The sequence below is a fragment of the Prionailurus viverrinus genome, chromosome D1, assembly GCF_022837055.1.
Source record: "Prionailurus viverrinus isolate Anna chromosome D1, UM_Priviv_1.0, whole genome shotgun sequence".
NCBI classification, from domain to species: Eukaryota; Metazoa; Chordata; class Mammalia; order Carnivora; family Felidae; genus Prionailurus; species Prionailurus viverrinus.
Genome location: NC_062570.1, coordinates 15,439,116 through 15,461,050, shown reverse-complemented (window position 1 = coordinate 15,461,050; position 21,935 = coordinate 15,439,116). Strand labels below are relative to the sequence as shown.

General features: G+C 55.7%; 1 protein-coding gene across 6 annotated transcripts in view; it reads left to right on the top strand.

Moving 5' to 3' along the window:
• Positions 1 to 21,935, top strand: part of DSCAML1 (DS cell adhesion molecule like 1) — a 350,085-nt gene that overhangs the window by 235,898 nt on the left and 92,252 nt on the right. For all 6 annotated transcript variants that reach the window (XM_047877987.1, XM_047877989.1, XM_047877990.1 and 3 more), the window contains 4 exons: positions 9,099 to 9,245; positions 14,928 to 15,206; positions 18,805 to 19,080; positions 21,460 to 21,756. In XM_047877987.1, coding sequence (XP_047733943.1) covers positions 9,099 to 9,245; positions 14,928 to 15,206; positions 18,805 to 19,080; positions 21,460 to 21,756 — 999 coding nt within the window. The remainder of the gene's footprint in view (positions 1 to 9,098; positions 9,246 to 14,927; positions 15,207 to 18,804; positions 19,081 to 21,459; positions 21,757 to 21,935) is intronic.

The window sequence follows — 21,935 nt, the reverse complement described above, 5'->3', positions numbered from 1 at the left end:
CAGTACACACCCCCCTGGCAGCTGGGCTTCGGGACAGCGGTTCTGGGTTGGTTCAGGAGACCCGGGTGGGAATCCTGCCTCTTCCACTCACTAGATGCGTCACTTGAACTTGGGCCCCGCCTGAGCCACAGTTTCCCCATCCGTAAAACAAGAGGAGTAGCTCGTGCTGCTGGTGATGGGCTGCGGATGACGCTTAAGAGAGGGGCCATGTGGGAACGCGCTTGGCACATGGGTGCTCACTGATTCGTGCACTTTGGGGTGTCTTTCTTGCTGAGTTTATAAAATGATTTAAGACGCTTTACCAGCTAGGCCTGGATTTGTCTCCCAGCCCGAGCAGACCCCACCCATGAGGGATGCCCAAAAGGGCCCAAGAGGGGAAGCTCACCGCTACGGGTTCCTGGACACGGATCGCCTTCCTCAAAGGCCCCAGCCGTGGGAACCTCTAGCATCTGGAGGCAGGGAGAGATGGCCCCGCCCACGGCAGCTCAGTTCTGCTGCTGCCCACAGAGGGGCGAAGCGCCTCTCGGCCTTCACCACTGCATTGCATACCTCTGGTCTCAGAGCTGGTCCCGGGACCCTAATGGGGTTCCATCCTGGAACCAGTGACCTCTGTTGTTAGTGGTCTCTCCTCCAGGCGAGGGTAGTATTTCCCCTCCAATCAGCTAAGGGAGAGGTAGGTCCTGGGTCGGGGAAGGGCAGTGGAAGGCCAGCCTCAGGCACGCTTCAGAGGGGCTGTTTCTGTCCCTTCTTCTCCCTGGGCCGGCTGCCCTGGGTCTCCAAGTGCTTGAGTAGTTCCTGGGAAGGTGAGGTCACTCCCTGCAGGGGCCACCCTCTGAAGATGAGTCAGCCATAGTTTATTCTCCAGATTGCCCAGCCACGTCCTTGTCTGTTTACATCCCTGTGTTAGCTCCAAACCATCATCAGTCTTGCTTTAATGTCCCGCCTGGACTCAGCTGAGCTGGGGAACCTAAGGGGGGAGCAGTGGCCCAAGCCATGACAGTATGGCAGCCATGGGTAAGAGGGGAGAGACCCCAGGGTATGGGGGACCTCGGGACAGGACTCCAGGCTGGAGCCTGATGTCTCACTCCATGGGCGGGGCCTCCTCTCCTACCGGGGTCCCTCCATTCCCTCCGCGTGCACTGAATATCTTCTATGTGCCAGCCATGTTCTGGAGCGGGGATACTAAAATAACTCCTTGCTGTCAGCGAGAAACACCACGTGCTCCAAAGACAAACAGGCAGGGTAAGGAATTGGGCAGGGACGCGGAGCACAGTCTAATTTTGATAGAGGGGGTCAGGCAAGGCTTCTCCAACGAGCTGGCACTTGAACTGAGAGACCTGAACGGGGCCGGGGGTGAGTCAAGGAAAAAGCATTTCAGGCACGGAGGAATAACCACAGCCAGAGTCCTGGGGTGGCGACGAGCACATGTACCCTGATTTAAAAACCACTGTAGCAGCTGATCTCCAAGAAGTCTCGCAGCTCTGCCGTTCTCTAAGCTAGGAATTTATACATATCTGGGAAGGGAGGGACCTTAAAGACGACCCAATTTGTTTCTCTTATTCAATGCTTAAATCCTCTATGCTGTATCTCAGCCAAGTGTCTCTTCAGCCTCTCCTTAAATACACCTGGTGACCGGAAACTCACTACTTCGTAAAGACACTCATCCCAATTCTTTATCATCTTGACTTTAATTTTTTTTTTTTTTATTTTACGGGGCACCTGGGTGGCTCAGTCAGTTAAGCAGCAGACTCTCTTTTTTCTTAATTTTTTTTAATGTTTCTTTATTTTGAGAGAGAGACAGAGAGACAGAGTGTGAGTTGGGGAGGGGCAGAGAGAGAGGGAGACACAGAATCTGAAGAGGCTCCAGGCTCTGAGCTGTCAGCACAGGGCCCGATGCGGGGCTCGAACCCACGAACCGTGAGATCATGACCTGAGACAAAGTCGGCCACTCAACCGACCTAGCCACCCAGGCACCCCCAGCATTGGATTCTCTTGATCTCAGCTCAGATCTTGATCTCAGGGTTGTGAGTTCAAGCCCTATGTTGGCTCCATGCCAGGCATGGAGTCTATTAAAAAAAAATAGCAATAACATTTTTTTTTATTTTAATTGTGGTAGAGTACACATAATATAAAATTTACCATCTTAATCAGTTTTAAGTGTTGAGTTTGAATGTCAGGAGAATTTCAGCCCAGCCTAAAGTCCAGTCGTGTTTAAGGGCAGCTTTATCTCGCAAAACTGAAACTCGGTGCCCGTGGAACATCCACTCCCCATTTCTCCCAGCCCCTGGCATCGTGATTCTACTTTCTGTCTGTGTGAAGCTGCTCCAGGTAGTTCATATCAGTGAAATCAGACAGTATTTCTTTTTTGCGACTGCCTTATTTCACTTAGCACAGTGTAGTCAGGGTTCATCTATACGGTAGCCTGCGTCAGAATTTCCTTCCCTTTTAAGGCTAAGTAATATTCTATCGTTTGTCTCTACTATCTTCTCTCTGTCACTCATCCATCAGGGGACACTTGGGTTGTTTTTGTCTCTTGACTCCAGCGAATAATGCTTTGGGCATGGGTGAGAGAACATCCTTTTAAGAACCTGCTTTCAATTCTTCCGGGTATATACCCAGACGTAGAATTACTGGATCACGTGGTAATTCTATTTATATTATCTCAAGGAACCACCATGCTGCTTCATCTTGACTTTTGAATCCTCAAAAGTAATCCTTTTTAAAAATCTGGTTGAATACAGCAGGAACAGGGATGAGCAGTGCAAGAGGTTTGCCAGATGTAGAAACACTCAGAAATGGGAGTGGGCTAATCTGGGAAGGCTTCCTGGAGGAGGTAGAATTATCTGACTTCTCTGAGCGGCCATCTCCTTGTGAGTGGAATGGGGATAAAACTACCTTAGAGTTTGGGCAAGTTTCATGCATTCATTCATTCATTCTTTCATTCACTCTAGAAAGATTTATTTCTAGGGCATCTATTTGGCCATCAGCACTGAGTGAAACGAGAAACTATTGGAGGGTTTGGGGCAAAGGAGCCACATAATCCGACTTGGGTTATAGAGCATCACTCTGGCTGCGGGTTGGGCACGGTTGGAGGAGGGGCCAGTTCGGCAGCTGCTGTCCCTGTGGCATTCGGAGTAGGCCTGAGTAGGACCCGTCCAGCTCACACCTTCCCGAAAAACCCTCGGTCCTTCCTCCTCCTCTGCCCGGCACCCTCTCCCCACCAAACTTCCCCTCACACTTGCCTCTGAGAGCAGAGAGAGGCCGTGCCTCTGCAGAGGGCAGCTGTTCCCCCTCACAGCCCTCTGGAGCCACCAGGAGCCCCGAGGTTTCTATCATCCTCTCTCCGAGGCTCCTGCAGCTCTCAGGAGTCTCTGAGGCCCGGCTCTCTGACCTTTTAGAAAAAGAGAAGATGCTGTTGGCTCCCTTAGCACCTGTGTGCGGGGCCTCCAAATTGCAGAGGAGGGTCCCCTTTATTCCCAAGCTCCTGGGGAAGAAGGCAGGGGGGGAATCTGCAGGAAGCCTGGCCACGGGGACTGAGAGCCCCTCACCTCCTTGAGGTGGGGCTGTTCGTGCTGGGGACCCTCGCATGCTGTATTTCGTCTGACTCTCCCAACAGCTCTGGGACACAAGTCCCGTTTATTAAGTCGTTTTTCCTGAAGGAGAAGTGAGACTCCAAAGTTTGGTGCCATCATAGAGACATCAGTTGTCAGAGCAAAGGGGCCCCAGGAGTTTATCTCACCCAGTGGTTCTGTGCCCTGGCTGCACATTACATGACCCGAAAAGCTTTTTTTTTTTGGATACCGGTTTCCAGGCCACACGCCCAGAGATTCTGAGTTTAATTTAAAAGCTCCTTAGATGATTCTAACGTATAGGCATGCTTAAAGACACACACCGGATCCACCTTCTTCCTCTTTTTGCAGACGGGACACCTGAGGGCCTGGGAGATGACCGGACTCCCCTCAGGTCACCCTGTGTCGGTTGCCCAGGTCTCCCGTAGCAAATTGCAACAACCAGACGGCTTAACCCAGGGAGATTTACTGCCTCACAGTCCTGGAGGCCAGAAGTCCCGAATCAGGGTGTGGGCGGAACCTGCTCCCTCCTTAGGCTCTGGAGGAGGGTCTTCCTCGACTCTTGCCTAGCTTCTGGGGTTGCTGGCAATGCCTGCGTCTGTTGGCTTACAGACGCATCGCTCCAATCTCTGCCTCTGTCTTCCCATGGCCTTCTCCCCGTGTTCGTGTGCCTGTGTTCAAGTTTCCCTGTTCCTAGAAGAACACACTGGATTCGGGGCCCACGCTCATCCAGTATGACCTCACCTTAACTTGATTGTGTTGGCCAAGATCTTATTTCCAATAAGGTCCCATTCACAAGCTCTGAGTAGACATTAATTTGGCGGGGGCGGGGGGGGGGGGGGATGGGGTAGATACTCTTCAACCCAGTACACACCCCACCATTAGTGGCAGAGCCCGGACTCCAATCCAGTCTCCGCAATCCAGTCCCGGGCTCGGCCAACCACACCAGCTAGCTTGGCCCCTCTTAATCTTCCTCTTCTCTCCGATGGCCTCCGTTGAATCCCCTCCCCACCCTTCAGCAGCCCCCAAACGGGCCCCTTCCTGGCGGTAGGACATTGTCTTCTAACTGTGGAATCCCAAAGAGCAGAGACTAGGTCCAAGACCTCTCCAGGGAGCCCAGTCCAGGACTGAGGGGTGCCCCGGAAAGACTTGATAAATCAAGCCAAACTGAACTGAACGGATGAGCGTTCCTTTGTAAGGTAGTGACCACCCCACTGACAGAAGCGGCCAAGCAGAGGCTGGCTGACCATACGTTCCTATGAGAGGTGCTGCTCTTCTAGGAGACTCAGTCGACACCGAGACTTGGAAGAGCGTAAGAAGCAGACTAACGATCTGGGCTCTGCCGCTTATTAGCTGTGTGACTATGGGTGGGTTATTTAACCTCGCTGTGCTTTGGTTAGTAAAAATAACAGTATCCATTGCAAAGGGTTGTGGGGATTGAATAAGATAGTGTGTATAAAATCCTTGCCCTGACATGTATTAGGTACTTGGTAAATATGCAGCTTTAAAAAAAGGAGAGGCCTGTTCCAGATCACCTGGAAGAAGGATGGTGAAGCAGGTGGAGTATTTTTAGTAATAGTAAAAAGAAGAGGGACGCCTGGATGGCTCAGTCGATTGGGCGTCCGACTTCGGCTCAGGTCATGATCTTTGGTTGACGAGTTCGAGCCCCGCATCGGGCTGTGTGCCGACAGCTCGGAGCCCGGAGCCTGCTTCGGATTCTGCGTCTCCCTCTCTCTCTGCCCCTCCCCGAATCATGCTCTGTCTCGCTCCCCTTCAAAAATAAATAAACATTTAAAAAAATTTTTTAAAAAAGAAAGGTTTCCTTAACCACACGCAGCACTTTCCTGGTCATGGCCCCGTTCACAGATGAGCCACGGCCTTTGACATGTGACACACAAGCAGCATCAATGGCAGAGTCCACGTTTAGACACAGTCCTTTTTTTCTGGCGCTTAATTATTTAGTTTGAGAGACAGAGACGGAGCACGAGCAGGGGAGGGGCAGCGAGAGAGGGAGACAGAGAATCCCAAGGAGGCTCCTGGCTGTCAGCACAGAGCCCGATGCAGGGCTCGACCCCACGACCGCGAGATCATGACCTGAGCTGAAATCGCGAGTCGGATGCTGAACCAACTGAGCCACCGGGGCGCCCCTGCACACGGTCTCATGTCCCAAGCTTGGCACCTAAGGGAAAGTGATCTTGCAGCGTAAACCCATATGGACACTACTGGCATTTGGGGTCGGACAGTATTTATTACCCAAGATATCCAGCATTGCTGGCCCCTGACCACGAAATGCCATTCGTACCTCCCCATCTTGGTGTCGACCAAACAAGACCCCAGACACGCATTCCCACGTGGCCTCAGGATGCAAGCTGGACCCAGTGGTCCCGGCTGCCACTCTGTCCTTCCTCCGGCTGGACCCAGCCTACCCCCTGGCGGAAGGGGCCAGGGTATAGGATAGGTGCTCCTTTACCCATTCCAGGGATGGCTGGTCCCATTTGGAGGGTGGGGGCTGCCTGACTGCCAGGGCACCCCATCGGAGAGCCAGCCGTTTTGTGGGGCCCCGGCCCCTCTGAACCCCCCACCAGCTGGCTGTGCCCCCCCCCCCCCCCGCCCAACGCCGCCTGCCGCTCACTCCACAGGCCTCTTGCTGCTTCCCTTCCCCAGCAGGGCCCGTCATCTGATTCTCATCAAACATGCAGAACTGATGTTGCACAAGTCCCCCCCTCCCCCGCCCCCAGGGGGGATTAACATAATACCCTGATTTCTCCGTCCCCTCTCTCCAGCACTGTGCATCCCCCCGGCTGCGGCCGGCCCGCCTTTGTTTCAGGAGGAACGATACACTGTGTCTGGAAACGTTACTGCAATTAAATATGCACAAGAAGGGGGGAAGGGAGGGGGGAAATGAGGACAATGAAGGATGTGAAACATCAGATGCAGCAGCTGCTTGTTGCTATAGAAACCCCAGCTCCCCACCACATCACCGCAGCACCCCTTCCCAGCTTCGAATTCCAGTAGGACCAAATGCACCGTCTTCCTGGGGTGCGGGGAGCTGCGAGATCACGGGGGCCAAGCTGCTGGTGCCGGATCGGGGGTCCTTCCTGTTTTTCCTCACCCTGCCACCACGCCCCCGGCCGGGTACTTCTGATCAGCAGCACCCTCCCATACTTCTGTATTCCAGTCCCAGTTACATAATAAATCACGGGAGAGCTTCCGCATTTGACTTTGGGATGTCACAACATGGAGACAAAACGGCACGTTCAGAGTCTGGCGGGGAAGCCAGGCTTTCTCTGTGCTTCCCCCGGGTCCTCTCCGACTGCCGGCAGCAGGGCTGGGCTCCCTCCCACTTTCCTCCATGTCTCTTAACCCACAGCACTGAGCGGGGGTCTGTGAGGTGTGGTCCGTGTGCCGGAGGGGCACGGTGGGGGTCCAGAGGACTGGCATCCTGCCACATGGCCAAGCATGCACCCGGGGGGGGGGGGGGGGCAGCAACACGTCACTCACCGGAGGAACCACGTGACGTCCCAGGTGTGGGCCCACAACAGCCAGGTGTCCGAGGGTGGAGAGACGGCAGGTGTCCTCACAGCGGTTCACAGACGCAAGACCAGGGCGCTGGCTGAGTGCCAGTCGAGTGTGAGACCATGGCGTGATGGGGCTGCCTTCTACTCCCGTTCTGTCCCCTGTAGGAAGCAAACCATGTTGGGCTGGGGGGGTTGGCAGTCCAGCCCTCTCCTGCGCTGGTCACGCGAGGCCAGTTGCTAGGTCCCGGCCACTTGGCCAAGTGGTGGCACATAGTAGGTCTAGTCCTATACAACGGTGTATGGGAGAGCAGGAAGATTAGGAGATGTGCAGATAAACCAAAGTTTATTAAGAAACAAGACATCACCCAGATTGACGAAGTTATTTGAACCCATCTTAAATACTAAAACACAAACCCCTACGCTGCTTAGGCTGCAGAAACATTGAAGGGCGTGACAGCTCCCTTCCAGTGTGTGTGGCAATGTGGCAGTGACCCGGGCTCAGGATAGCTCTGTGGGGCTCTCATGAGTAGAACCAGGACCCATGGAGGGAGCCTCGAGGAGACCAACTGTGACCCAGGAAGATCTCTCTAAAAGTCAGAGCTCTCCACTTTGGGAGGGGCTGCTGAAGCCACAGATCCTCCGAGGAAGGCTGGAGAACCTTGTCAAAGCTGTGGTAGACACTTTAAGCTTCTCAGCCCTACGTACAACATGCCTTGTCACAAAGTGTCACCGGTGAGATCCCCGTCCCCCGGTACTGAGGCTTGTGCTTGGTGGGTGGGGCGTCACGGAATATTCCTTTTTTTAAAAAAATATATATGTATGTATTTTGGGGAGAGCACAAGCAGAGGGGCACAGCCAGGGGGACAGAGGATCCAAAGCAGGCTCTGCGCTGACAGCAGTGAGCCCGACGCGGGGCTCGAACTCACAAACCGCGAGATCATGACCTGAGCCCAAGCCGGATGCTCAACCAACTGAGCCACCCAGAATATTTCTAATAGAGTGAGCCAGTATCAGAGCTCTTATCAGGGGTTGAGGGGGAGGGGGGTGTCACTCAGCACCCAGGCGGGAGGAAGCAGCCTAGCCCCCAGAGAGCAGGCAGAGGGACCCAAACTTAGCTCCTCAATCCCAGTTTGGCTGGCTCTTGGGTGGGAGGGCCCTGCCATGAGCTTACAGGAGTCTGAAGCTGAATGCAAGCCCCCCCCCGCAACTGTCAAGTCCACATTCTCCCCTTTTAAAATCAGCGCTCACTAGCTCAAATTCAAGGTCTGCCCCAGGACCTTGGAAACCCATTCCATCTCTAAGTGGAGTCATATGTCACCATCAGCAAAATGGGTGTCTTACTGCCTGTCCTTCTGGCTTCCCTGCCGAGTCCTGACAGTAGGACCTGGAAAAGCAAAGCACAGTGCCTGCACCTGCGCCTTGCACAAAACGAGCATTCGAGAACTGTGTGTTGAATTAGTACTGTGTATCTGGATCTCTATATCCCCATTACTGGCAGAGCTTGGCCTCAGTAACTGTTTGATGAGTGAATATACGATTCTGCTCTCCTTACCGGCTGTGTGACCTGAAAATGGAGAGGACGCACAAACGGTTGTAAGGACAAATGAGCGATGGACGTGAAAGAGCTTTGCAAGCTTTTGCACAGACATAGGAGAGATGAGGACTGACATTCACCGGGTGACGCTGACCCTCACTTGCTATGTGCCACTTTATTATTATTTTTAATCCTTATATCCACCCCGCGAGGTGTTATTTGCACCCCGTTGTACAGATAGGGCTCAGAGAAGTGAAGTAAGTTTTCCGAGATCACACAGCTGATAAGTGGACAAGTCAGTTTGGAACCCAGGTCTCGGTCTGACCCTAAAGCCTACTATACTTCTATAAAACTCTGAAGCATCTAACACTGAAAGGAATAACGGTTCTGGGAGAAAGGCCGGCCGCCGGCCTGAGTTGCTTCTGGTGGTGTGCCCAGCCAAGGGAGTAATGGATTATATCTTGATTCTGTCTCCAGAAAACAGGTTTTTTATTACTCACCACGGCGGGCTGTACATCTCTGACGTGCAGAAAGAGGACGCCCTCTCCACCTACCGCTGCATCACCAAGCACAAATATAGCGGGGAGACCCGGCAGAGCAATGGGGCCCGCCTCTCTGTGACAGGTAGGTGAGGGGGTTGCATCGGGCGCTAGCCCAGCCCTGGGGTGGGCACGTCCGCACCAGGGACCGGGAAGGCTGCTGTGTATCTAGGCAGTCGGGAGCCTCGGAGAAGGAGCTTAAGGAACACAAACATAGGACCTCCTGGGCCAGAAGTCGTCCAGCTTGGTGTGGAGGGCCCTTCATGTAAGAACTTCAGAGTCTGTACCTAAGGAAGCGGGCTCATCTGAAGAACTGATGTGTTGCCATTTATCAGATAATGAGGGTTAATGGAATCCATCTTCTGTTTCCTTTTTTTGCCTTTGCTGCCAGGAAGCTCCTAAATAGAACCTGATATTCAAACATAGTTAACGATTAGGTGAAATTAGATCAGATAGGGGAAGGTTTTTTTCCTTCGTGTCTCTAAATGTATCTTAAGATTCTATTTGACCTATTTCTGAGTGCATGTGTCTCTTTTGTTATAGCTGAAAAGTAGGCAGAATAGAATTCAGAAGCAAAACTATTTGTAAATTAAATAAAGGATGCTTATTCTGGAATGATCATCACTTTAAAAAAATTTAATGTTTATTTTATTTATTTATTTATTTATTTTGAGAGACAGAGACGGAGCGTGAGCAGGGAGGGACAGAGAGAGAGAGACACAGAATCTGAAGCAGGCTCCAGGCTCTGAGCCCTCGGCACAAAGCCTGATGCGGGGCTTGAACTCACAACCCATGAGATCATGACAGTGGGAGGCAAAGCCAGGACTCACACTCTGCATCCAGAGTGTGGACACCCCCATGGGAGGGGTCAGTTGAACACCCCATTCATGCCCCAGTCACAGAGTAAAGAGGACACATGGTACCCCTCAAGGAACAGTGCTTTTCTGGAACTGTACTTTTTCAAACTCTTTTGACTGCGATCTACAGATAGACATTTTTATCCTAACCTGTGCCAGGCACTCTGGTATTTCCTACCATGTGCATTTAAATGCACTCTGATATTTTCTATTCGACGCTGTCCAATTTTGATTTACTTAAATGCTGGTCGCAACTTACCAAATGGATTTCACAAGTTCCTCGCGGTTTGTGACCTGCAATTTGACCATCTCTGCTGTTCGAGGAGGTGGGATTGGAGTGGCTTTTGGAGGGAGGGTGAACGGATAGAGCAGTGGTGTTGGAGGCTAGGCTCACCCAATCACGTGACCTCTCGGGGACCCCAGAGAAGTAGCTGGACTAGATGACCACTCTGATTCTGTCTGACTCTGACCTTCTGGGGTTTGGTGAGGACCCAGATGAACTCTAGCCCAGACCCCTCTCTCATTTGCCCGGCACGTTTGGAGGCAAGAACAGGAGAGTGGGAGCCAGCAGGGCAGGGGTGGGGCTCTCCGATTCTCCCCTGTGTCTCCAGCACCTGGGCCTAGGCCTGGCACGTAGTAGGTGCTGAGTAAACATTTGTGGAATTAACCAATGCCAGGGGAAACTGTCACGCGGGAAGGCAAGGCGACTGTACTAAGAGGCCCTGTCTTCGTGGCTGGACTTCAGAATCTGCAGCCCGGCTCCCAAATGTGTTGGAGTGCTTCCCTTCCAAATTATGGGGACTTGTCTACATGCTGTTTTGCATCTCATCTGCATGCTTCTCCTAAAACGTGGGCACAGTGCAGACATCCCCCTCCTGCAGGCCGGCTTCTTTCTCCAGCACACATACTTGGCCCCTTCATCCTGCCAATCTCACCTCCACTTCTGGGGGGGAGCGTGGGCAGGTGTCTCTCAAAAAAGACACTCTTTAGACTGGAGGTTATGCCAGCCGTTCTCCTGCTGGTCTCCATTCCCCACCGGCGGTGAGGAGAAGCGGGGGAGGTAGGAAGAGAATAAGAGACGTACCAGAGACGAAGAGACACGGGAGTAAAGATAGGGAGGCCCCCGGCCAGACGAGGGGAGAGGCGCAGGTACAGAGTAGACCCGGGACAGGGAGAAAACGGAAGAAAACCTACGCAGAGAGACAAAGGCAGAGGGGAAGACAAGAGTGAACGAGATCTGAGAGAAGCAGGAGGGACCTGGGGGGAAGGAAGCAGAGGGAGCCAAGGGGAAGGGGCCCCGCCGGTGACACGGCCCTGATGTGATGTGATGTGACAAGGCCATCTGCAAGCTGCTTGTCTCGGCAAAAACGCAAGTGATACGGGAGCAAGGCGGCGCAGAGGGGGTGCGAGGGGGGCACGTCGGGGAGCTCGGGGCCTCGGCCTCCGGCCCCACACGCCGCAGATCCTCTCCGGCTTGAGGCGGGGCTCCGTCAGTCCCGAACGAGAGAGGCTGGCCGTGGTCTCCGCCGAGACGGTTCACTCTGTAGTGGCCCGCACCCCCGAGGGCTCCCCGGCTGGTGGCCGGGAAGGGTGCGGCCCCTCTCTAGCCAGAAGCTCCGGGTCAGCAGATGGAGAGGTGGCACCGGGGCGGGGGGGGAGGGGGTCTGAGCCCGCGCACCCCAAGGGACGGCTGCCCCTGTCTGCCCGGGCCCTGAGGCGAGAGGAAGGAGCAGAAGGACCCAGGTGGCAGAGTGTCTCTGATGGTCATCGGACGAGGGCCTCCACCATACCCTTCGGTCCTCGCAGAGCTGGATACAGAGGGCGGGGAGGAAGGACTCTGAATCCAGCCCAAGGTTTAGGCTTAGCCTCACCACGTGCAAGTTGGCCCAAACGAAGGGACGTCCCAAACCTCAGCTTCCTCGTCTGTAAAATGGGGGCGACAAAACATACCCCGCCCCCCGGGGGTTGCTGGGAAGAATAGATACCAGATGGAAAAGGCTTAGTCTGGGCTCTGCCCCGCAGGGAGCGCTGTTTTGGCAGTGGCCTTTTGTTGCTGCGTTAGTATTCCTCCTCCCTTCCAAAGTGCCTGTGTTGGGGAAGGGGAGGAGAGCCATTTTTCTGTATTGTCCAAGGTGAAGGAGGCAGTGACAAGAGTAGCCCGAGCCCCCTATAACGCACCCCCGAAACAACCATTCTGTGCATGTACGTGCTTGTTTAGCGTTTACCAGGAGCTTCCGCGAGCATTAACTCCGTGGAATAGACATTATCTGCATTTATAAAGAGGAAACCAGTGACCAGAGAGGCTGGCGGACTAGCCCAGGGCGCCCCAGCTCGGGGAGTGCAAAGTCAGGTGCAGAAGCCGTGTTCAGGGTGCCTCTCCGGGGCAGCGCTGCTCGTCCGACCGGGGGGAGGTCCCAGCAGCCTCCCCGGGGCGCCCCCAGCCCCCCAGCCCCAGCAACGCCCCCGGAGATTTCTCGGGGCCCAGCCATCTGTCTCCCCCAGCCCCGCACCAGCCCCGGCAGCGCCCGATCCCCCCGGGCTGTCGCCCGTACACGCCGCAGCATTTTACTTCTGCTCCGGAGTAATGAAAGAGGTTTCTTTCCCTCAGAATTTAATTTCACGCCTGAGACTCGGTGATTAATTCCCTCCCCCCGCCCCTTCCTCCACCGCCCCGTCGGCCCCTCCGCTTGTAAATTCTGCGCTGTGCCACGGAATTTGTGTATTTTGCATCAATTAAGTGTCACATTGAGTAATTCTTGCCTGGCACCGGGTTTGTTTATCCCGACCGTTCCCACAGGGTTGTGTGGGGAAGAGGCCGCAGACGCTGGTGGGGAGGGAGGGCGGGTGCCAAACAGTAATTGCCGGGCACATCTGCATAGTGGTTTCGCTCGGCCAAGCTCTTTGGCGCTGGGACACAACAGGACTCACCCACGGTCACACAGTTTATCCGTGACCTGCACCCGCACTGCGCTGTCCTGATCCTCAGCCCAGGCTCCCTCGGAAGAGCTACGAACGGTAGGGAGGGAGTAGAGAGTCTTCGAGAAAGTCTTTCCCCCAGAGAGCATTCCTAGCCCAACCCTTCTCCAAGGGAGATGCGCCGATGACGGAAGAAATTTGCCTTCAGTCAAGGAGGGGCCGGGGTGGGGGGCGTCTGCCGCTCTCACCATTCGCTCTGGAGCAAAAGTCCGTATTAGATTATTCCGTCTCGGCCTCCATTTTCTCAGCAAGGGTCAGGGACACCATGGCCGGTGATCTTGGCTCTGCAGTGTGATCCTGGATAGGTCACCGCGCCTCTCTGGTCTCAGGGTCCTCCCCTGTCTGTGGTCTCCAAGACTGCTAAGCCAGCTCTCCTAGTCTACGAGCCTATAAAAACTCTGCGAGCTGGCAAATCAGCCCACTGGCCCGCCCTGTGCCCGAGTGCCCCCATTCGTCCTCTTCCCGACGTCCGTGGTTCAACAGCCACGGCCCTGCTCTCTGCAGGCACGGGAGATACAATGGATCACCACTGTCTCAAGATGCTGGCGGTCTCCTGCAGAAGACAGATGCGTGGCCCGGTGCTAACCGCTGTTGCAAAGGGCCCCGGGCAAAGCGGCAACAGTGGGGGCCTCTGGGGAGGGAGATGAGGTGGCTGAGGGCAGGGGCGAGGGAGCCTCCCTCTCACACTCATGCCCTCATGCCTCTCTCTCCTTTCTGAAGTTTTGCCGTGTGCGTGTGTTACATTTTTTCGCCCTTTCATTACAACAAGAAAAGGTTGTTTGAAAATAGAAGAGGAAGAAAGTCTATGGGGACGCAATGAGAGTGGCGGGGGGGGGGGGGGGGAGGAGGGCATCCAGAAGGGGCGACATGGAAGCTGGTTTGTGAAAGATGAAGAGGCATCGGCCGAGCAGAGCGGGAGGCTGGGCATCCGGCGGGGAGGGCAGTGTGGGGACACAGCATGACACCAGTGGGAAACCACTGCCACGAGGAGGTAGGTGAGGGCAGCCTAGGCCAGGGACCTGGCCGGGACCGGACCCCACATCATAGCAGGCCTAACTCAGGATAAGAAGTGTGAGTTGTATCATGGAGGTAGAGGGGAGCCTATGCAGGTTTTATAGCAGGAGGAGGTCCCCCAAGGCAGAAAACTCGGGGAGGCCTCTGAGGGTAAGAACGAGGCTGTGAGCAGCCAGATCACCACTCAGAAATGTCACAGCATCACACACAGAACCCTGCCAGCCAGGGGCCCGGGTCTTCTGCGGTTCCGGGCCACGGGTCCGGCAGCCACTGGTTTCTCTTGGTATGGGAATGGAAAATAGAGAATCGTTCGGGGTGGCAGGTGTGGTTTGCAGAAGGCTTAACTTCTGGATCCTTCTGGGTGCAGAGGGAAATGCACGGCCCTCTCTGAGTTTGCCAGGATTGCGGGTGGGAGGAGACAGGACAGGGCAGATTGTTCCCCGCATCCCTGAAGGGCACCCCCCAGTCCAGTCTGAGGCCCAGAGCAAGACTTGACAAGAATCGCAAATTCGAGAAGTCCTGATTCTCGTGTCACAGGGTATGTATGACTGCTCCTGGGTCTGGGCCAGACTCCAGGCACTGTTTCTGTGAAGGGAGCTCTCACACACACCCTCTCCTTCTCTGCACCTCTCGCTGTTTCCGTTGTTCCATCTGTCTGTCTGTCACTCTAGCCTAGTCTGCCCTCCCCAGCCTCTTCCCCCACAAGCCCCTGCTTCCAGTCATGGTTCTCAGGACCTATGTCCGGCCCGAGTAGGAGAGCTTGGGCCAGAGTCCGAGGCCCAGGGGACATCAGGAGGTCTTGTCCACACCGGGCCATCCGGGGGTAGCAGGTGCCTGTTTGGGGGCTTGCCTCCCCACCCCCACCCCCAATTCATCCTGTTCAGGCCTCGCCAGGGCCACTGATGCTCTCTGCCTTCCAGACCCTGCCGAGTCGATCCCCACCATCCTGGACGGCTTCCATTCCCAGGAAGTGTGGGCCGGTCACACCGTGGAGCTGCCCTGCACGGCCTCCGGCTACCCCATCCCTGCCATCCGCTGGCTCAAGGACGGCCGCCCCCTCCCGGCCGACAGCCGCTGGACCAAACGCATCACAGGGTTGACCATCAGTGACCTGCGGACTGAGGACAGCGGCACCTACATTTGTGAGGTCACCAACACCTTTGGCTCAGCAGAGGCCACAGGCACCCTCACAGTCATTGGTGAGTGGGAGAAGCCCCTGTTCCAGCCCCAGTAACCTTTGAGAGCACTGCAGTGTGACAGGGAGGGACCGCACCTGCCTCTGGCCGGCCCCAGGGGATAATCCCCTGGTTTGGGAAGACAGTTTCACATCCCAGAAAACTCTGGGCTTGAAATCAGAAGGTCTGCTTTTGGCTCTGGTATTAATTTTTTTTTAATGTTTATTTATTTTTGAGAGAGACAGACAGAGCATGCGTGGGGGGTGGGGGGAGGTGCTGAGAGAGAGACACACACAGAAGCAGACTCCAGGCTCTGAGCTGTCAGCACAGAGCTTGATGTGGGGCTCGAACTCACGAGCCATGAGATCATGACCCGAGCCGAAGTCAGACACTTAATCGACTGAGCCACCCAGGCGCCCCCGGTTCTGGTTTTATCAGAGAGCAATCGACTTTGGGCAAGTCACATAACGGTGATCACCACCACAGTGTCCTCTTCCGCAAAATGGGATAATGATCCCGGGAGCTTCCTGCCTCCTGAGGTCACAAGGGTAAGAAGGAACCATGAGGGTGACAGTGACGTAGTGAGCTCACAGCGCTTCCTGGCCTGTTGGGAGAAGGGAGTGTCTGAACTAGTCTAAACAGTGCTGATGTTAATCCAGTAGAGAGGATGTATGTATCCCATCAGAGACAATATTCAGAATATTTAGCAATAATTGAGCGGGGCACTGATCAATCAGATCAGACACAGGCATAACTGACCAAGGCAACTTTCCCAGGACCTACCAGCGGGGCATCAGCTCTGGTCCTGCCTGTTCCTTCCCCCATCCCAGATCCCCGGGCCTCCTGGGGTCCAGCAAGCCCCTGGGGAGAGTGGAAAGCCTTAGCAGACCCCTGCTGCTGCTGAGCCCCCAGGTGGGCAGAGGGGCCAGTGCCAGAGAACCCCTCCCCACCCCCGCCTCGTGTGACCTGGCCTGGGGCTCCCCGCCGGCAAAGTGGAGAGGCCCCTTCCAGCCCTGGAATCCAGAGGCCTACTCTCTGAGTTGCCTGCTGTCTGGGATGCAGGAAGGGCGTGGGCAGTAGGTTGCCTGGGATTTGGAGACCCTTGGGGAATCTCACTCCTGCAGAGCAACAGCACAGCCTGAGGCCCTGAATGTTGTACTGAACGGCATCGTGAGGGTCACTCAACCTGGGCAGTGGGAGGAGGCCGTCCAGAGAGGATCCAGCTCCCATCCTGCAGAGAAGTTCCCTCCATCATAAAGATTGAGTAGGGAAGCCCTCCCGCCCCACCCCCACCCCCACCCATGTCAAAAGCATAGAGCTGCAGGTCTGCAGACCCCCGGATGTTCTCCCCGCCGGGCTGGCCTCCCGGGCCTGGTCTCCTGTCATCCTCAGCCCAGATGTGACCCCGTCTCCTTCCCATAGACGAGGGCATCTTGACAGTCGGGGTACGTTTATCATCTGCATGCAGTGCTGGGAAGAAGCCCCCCCACATGTGAACACATGTGAAGCGGGAAGAGCAGGAGCCTCAGGAAACACTGTGGGAGTGACGGTGCATGATGCAGATGCTTGGGTTAGAGCCCCGTTTCAGGGGACGGGGGCTCCTCACGTGCTAATGCGCCCCAGCCAGCACGGCAGACAGGGGGAGGGACCAGGGCTGATACCCCACTCCTCGCCCTAAGTACTGTCCCAAATCATTCAATATGCTTTCCCCCCTGTTCCCCACCCTCCTGCCACACACACACACACACACACACACACACACACACACACTCTCTCTCTCTCTCTCTCTCTCTCTCTGTCTCTCTCATCTCATGCTCACATATATGCACACACGCTGTCTCGGGGCACAGGTCAGGAGGGCGGCACATCCCTGAGTCCTCGGAAAATTAGCAAGCCTGACTCTGGGCAATGTGGTGTTCACAGCTCCCGCCTCAGGACACATAGGCGAGCAGATACTCACATACACACGTAGACACACGCACATGTACACACACGTTCAGGCAGGTGGGTTGAAAGTTCACATGCCCGTTTCTCCGTACGTACATGCCCACGTATACCGTACCCATACACAGCACACAGGCACCCGTGCTACCTGCCAACATGCTCACATCCGGGCACACGCGCCCGGACGTACGAGTGGCCGCCCCCAGCCATGGGCACACCCCAGCTGGCTTGTACATGTAGGTGCACCTCATTCCCCCTCTGACCCTCAGCTGCCCATCTTCCTCCCACACTGGGCTCAGCTGGACAGCCAGGGTCAAGGGAAAGTGACATAACGTTTCTCTGCCTTCCGTCCTCTCTGACTGCCCCTCTCTGCCGGGGCCATAGACAGGAAAGCATGCTTTTCACACACACACCCCCATTCTGCCCCCCAAGCCTCTGCCCATCTTGTCTCCAAGTGTGCAGGGCAGGAAGGTGGGAGCCCCAGCTGGGGACTGGGACGCACGGGATGCTACCTGCCTCGTGTGCACTGGCGGTTCCAGGGCGGGGACTCGGGGAGAGCCGGAGAACTCAGCGTGAGCAGACTCCTGTGCGCTTTGACTACACCCCGCCCAGCCAGGCTGGGGTCCCCTATCCTCCAGGCTCTGTCACGGGGGGTCCTGTATAGGGTTCTCCTATAGGGAACCCCAAACCCACGGGGATCTGGAGAGAGAGGCCAGCCTGGGGCAGAGATGGAAGGTGACAGACGTTGTTCTGTCCTCAAGTGCTCACCACCCAGAGGGAGAGACAGACACAGAGAAGTGATTAAGAGACCACGTGCTTCGTGTGGTCCTAGTTACACACAGGGAGGCCCAGAAGAGGGGTCCTGACCCAGCCTGGGACGGGAGTGGTATCTAGGAAGTCTTCCTGGCAGAGATGTCCTGAGCGCAGTGTGAAGGATGAGTAGGCCTTAGGCAAAGGGGGACAAAGAATGCTCTAGGTGGAGGCTCTGGGGCAAGAAATAGCCCAGGGTGCCCAGACAGGGCACTGCTGCTCGAAGAGTGTGGAGCTGAGAAGGGGGGGCAGGTCCTCAGGGGCCCCGGTGGCCTTGAATGCCACACGGAGTTGTTGGGCACCATGGCCATTCCAAGCGGGACAGTGGCCAGCCACAGCACAGAGAACGGATGGAGGGACGCAGGGAGGGAGGAGGATGGTTGCGGGCTGGGAGCTGGGGGCCTGCAGCGGGGCAGGGGAGGTGGGGGTGAAGAGCAGAGTCCTGGTGTGTGTAAATTGGTTACCTGTATGGGTGTGAGAGACAGGTGGCAGGGCCCCGGGGGCCTCCCTGGTTTCTGAGGTGGGGGTCAGGGGAGATGACGAGCCAGCCAATCTCCCGTCCTCCTTATGAGCTGAAGGTTGCTCCCCGCCCCCCCCCCCCCCCGACGTGCACATCGAGAAAGTGCAGGCCATCATCACAAGAGGTACAGAGCGATCTCCCGGCCTGACGCTGGCATTTGACAGACGGGTAAACTGAGGTCTAGAGAGGGAATTCACTCGGCCCGGTCCCCCTCACCAGGAGTCTGGAGACAGAACCAGGGCCTCCCCCAGCCCACCCCCAGCCACACTGCTCCACGGTAAGCCCTTTCTCTTTTCTTTTCCTCCCCCCACCTTTCCCCCTCCCCCCTCCCCTGCTGGCTTGGCCCAGACCCCCTTCACGTGACCCTGACACCAAAGAAGCTGAAGACCGGCATTGGCAGCACGGTCATCCTGTCCTGTGCCCTGCTGGGCTCCCCGGAGTTCACCATCCGCTGGTACCGCAACACTGAGCTGGTGCTGCCCGACGAGGCCGTCTCCATCCGCGGGCTCAGCAACGAGACGCTGCTCATCACCTCGGCCCAGAAGAGCCACTCCGGGGCCTACCAGTGCTTCGCCACCCGCAAGGCCCAGACCGCACAGGACTTCGCCATCATTGTGCTGGAGGGTGAGCTGGGGCAGCCAGCACAGGGGTGGGTTCAGGACCCCCGGGGCCTGGCCGGGAGGTGCCCTGCCCCAGGCTGCCTCCCTCCCCTCCTGATAGCAGACATCCGTCCAGGCAGGTGCCTGGCTTAGTTCCTCCTCCCACGGGCCCTGTGGGGAGATGCTTTTTTTTTTTTTTAAGTTCCCTATTTTTATAGTTGAGGAAACTGAGGCTTCAGTCATTTGCCTGAGGTCATTCAGCTCTGCCAAGAGTCAAGAGTTGGGATCTGAACTCAAGTCTCTTAACCACCGGGCCGTCTTGCCCCTGCCCTCTGAAATCGCCAGAATCTTACTATTAAAGGAGTGTTCTTTAGGATCTCAAAGGCTTTCAGTCTCACCAAGGCCCTGGGACTGCCCACCAGGAGTCACTGCCTTTGGCCCCTCCTCTGCCTTCTTCCCTGAGCCCTCTTTTTCTAGCTGTTCTTCTCTCCCCATTCTCTGCCTTTCTTGCCAGCCTCATGGGTTTTTGAATCCTCTCCATGACCGAGGCTTCTTCACAGCAGGCTCTGTTTCTTATCACAGACCTGGGTTTTCACTTGCTTCTCTCTCCCTGTAAAGCTACTTACTACCACCCAGGGTTCCTCACCTGGCACATATGTATGGTTGTCCAGGTTGTTCACTGCACAAAGCGCCCAACCCAGAGGGCCGGACCAAGAGTAAGGACTGAAATCCAGCTTGAATCCCACTTGCCAAGCCGTGAGCCCTGGCACCAGGCTGTGACCACACAGAGGAGGCATCTTTTTCTTATCTGCACAAAGAAGAAAGATACAGTGGGGGTTAGCAGAGACCCTATCCTTACCAATAAATTTAGTGGTTTCCGGGCTCCTTTGTTGCTACAAAAGCAACAACAACAACAAAAACCCCTCAATCCTATTGCTTCCAAGGATTTTTCACTGTAGTAACAAAGGCCCCAAACCCAGGCAAGCCCCACAGGTCTACCTGTCACAGCCTGTGGGTCCTCATTCCTAGCCGTGGGACCGGGCATCCCCTTATCCCTCACCCTAGGACAGTGCCCAGTAAAGTGCCGTCCTCCCTCAGCCCCTGCCTCTTCTTGTCCAGCCAGATCCTGGCCTCTCTTCCTCACGAGGAAGCACAGAAGGCAGGCACAGAGCAGTTCAAGATGGGCCCCTTACATCTCTGGGGACTCCCTGACTAACTGACTCCCCACACCGCGCATTTTCTCAGAGGACAGCCATTGATGGCCGGTCCGGGGTAGGGATGTGGGAAATGAGGCTGGTGGGAAGGGCAGAGAGTGGGGAGGGAGGGGCAGCCAGAAAGGGAGAGAGCTCAGGAAAGGAAGTGGGGGGGGGGGTTGCGACGGCTGTGACCCCTAGTGCGGAGTCCCAGGCTCTGCCAGGCACCAGGCTCTTTCCGTATTTTAGGTAAAAGTCTCCCCCAGAAATGGAGCTGGGGACTGGCAGACCAGATTAACGTCAGCATCTTAGTGTGAAATGTGGGTGGGATGTAAAACACCATGTTACATTTGCCTTACCTTCTTCTAAATGTTTGTTTCGGTTTTTACTTGCTAAAGTGCATAACACGTACTTTAATCCTTTACAACGAGCCTGTGTGGCAGGATGGCCAGGGTCAGGAATTACGTGCCTCCTGTTCCATGGAGGAAGGTAGGGCGGCAGGGTTGATTGTCCTGTCCAGGGTTACTGAGCTAGCCGAGACTTAAGTTCCAGCCACACACATGCACCAGTGCCTCTGGGCAACGGCTAAGCCTCAAACTTCAGGCTCTTTGCTAACAGGACCACAGCACCCCAGCTCCCACCTGCTGGAATGAGGGCTGGAATCAGACTCTGCGGGTCTGGCCCAGTCAGGTCCTGGTTCCACACGGGGTTCTTGAGCCCCGTCGTCTTTACTAACGCAGGGAGGCGAGAGGCAGAAAAAGAAAAGGCGACAGGAGCTGACATTCACTGAGCGCTTACAAAAGCACCCTGCAAAGCATCTTTAACGCAGTCGTCCGTTTCGAACTCCCAGCATCAGTATGAGGAGGGTAGAGTGGCTGTCCCCAATATCTCCATCCTCCACAGATAAGAAATGGGAAGATTCAGAGAAGTTGAGCAGCTTCCCCAAAGACACAGAGCTCACGAGTGGCTGCAGGAGGATTCAAATCCAGGAGTCCTGAATCATGGGCGTGTACCCTGAATCGTGGGTAGTAATGGGCGCGTCACAGGGCTGTGTGGATAGCACATGAGTCGGTGTCCATGGGAGCTCTGTCGTGATCATTGTCGTCAGCGTCCGCTTTGTCTCCTCCCCTTCTGCCAGGGCGGGGTGGCCTGGCTGGCGGTCTCTCTGTGGCTCCGTGACCCTCAGCGAGGGGGCTCCTCTCTCCCTGCAGATGGCACGCCCCGCATTGTCTCGTCCTTCAGCGAGAAGGTGGTCAACCCCGGGGAGCAGTTCTCGCTGATGTGTGCGGCCAAGGGCGCCCCGCCCCCCACCGTCACCTGGGCCCTGGACGACGAGCCCATCGTGCGGGATGGGAGCCACCGCACCAACCAGCACACCATGTCCGACGGCACCACCATCAGCCACATGAACGTCACGGGCCCCCAGATCCGCGACGGGGGCGTATACCGGTGCACGGCGCGGAACTCGGTGGGCAGTGCTGAATATCAGGCGCGAATAAACGTAAGAGGTGCCTGTCTACATTTAAATATCAGAATAGGCTTTTGAGTTCCTTTGCCATCTCTGTGGTTACCATCATTCTTGTGGTGATTAGTACTTATTATTAACTGTCATTTTGATTTTAGTAGAGGTCTCTCTCCTCTCTTTCTCCCCTCTTCCCCGCCCTCCACAACCCCATCATCCGTGTGT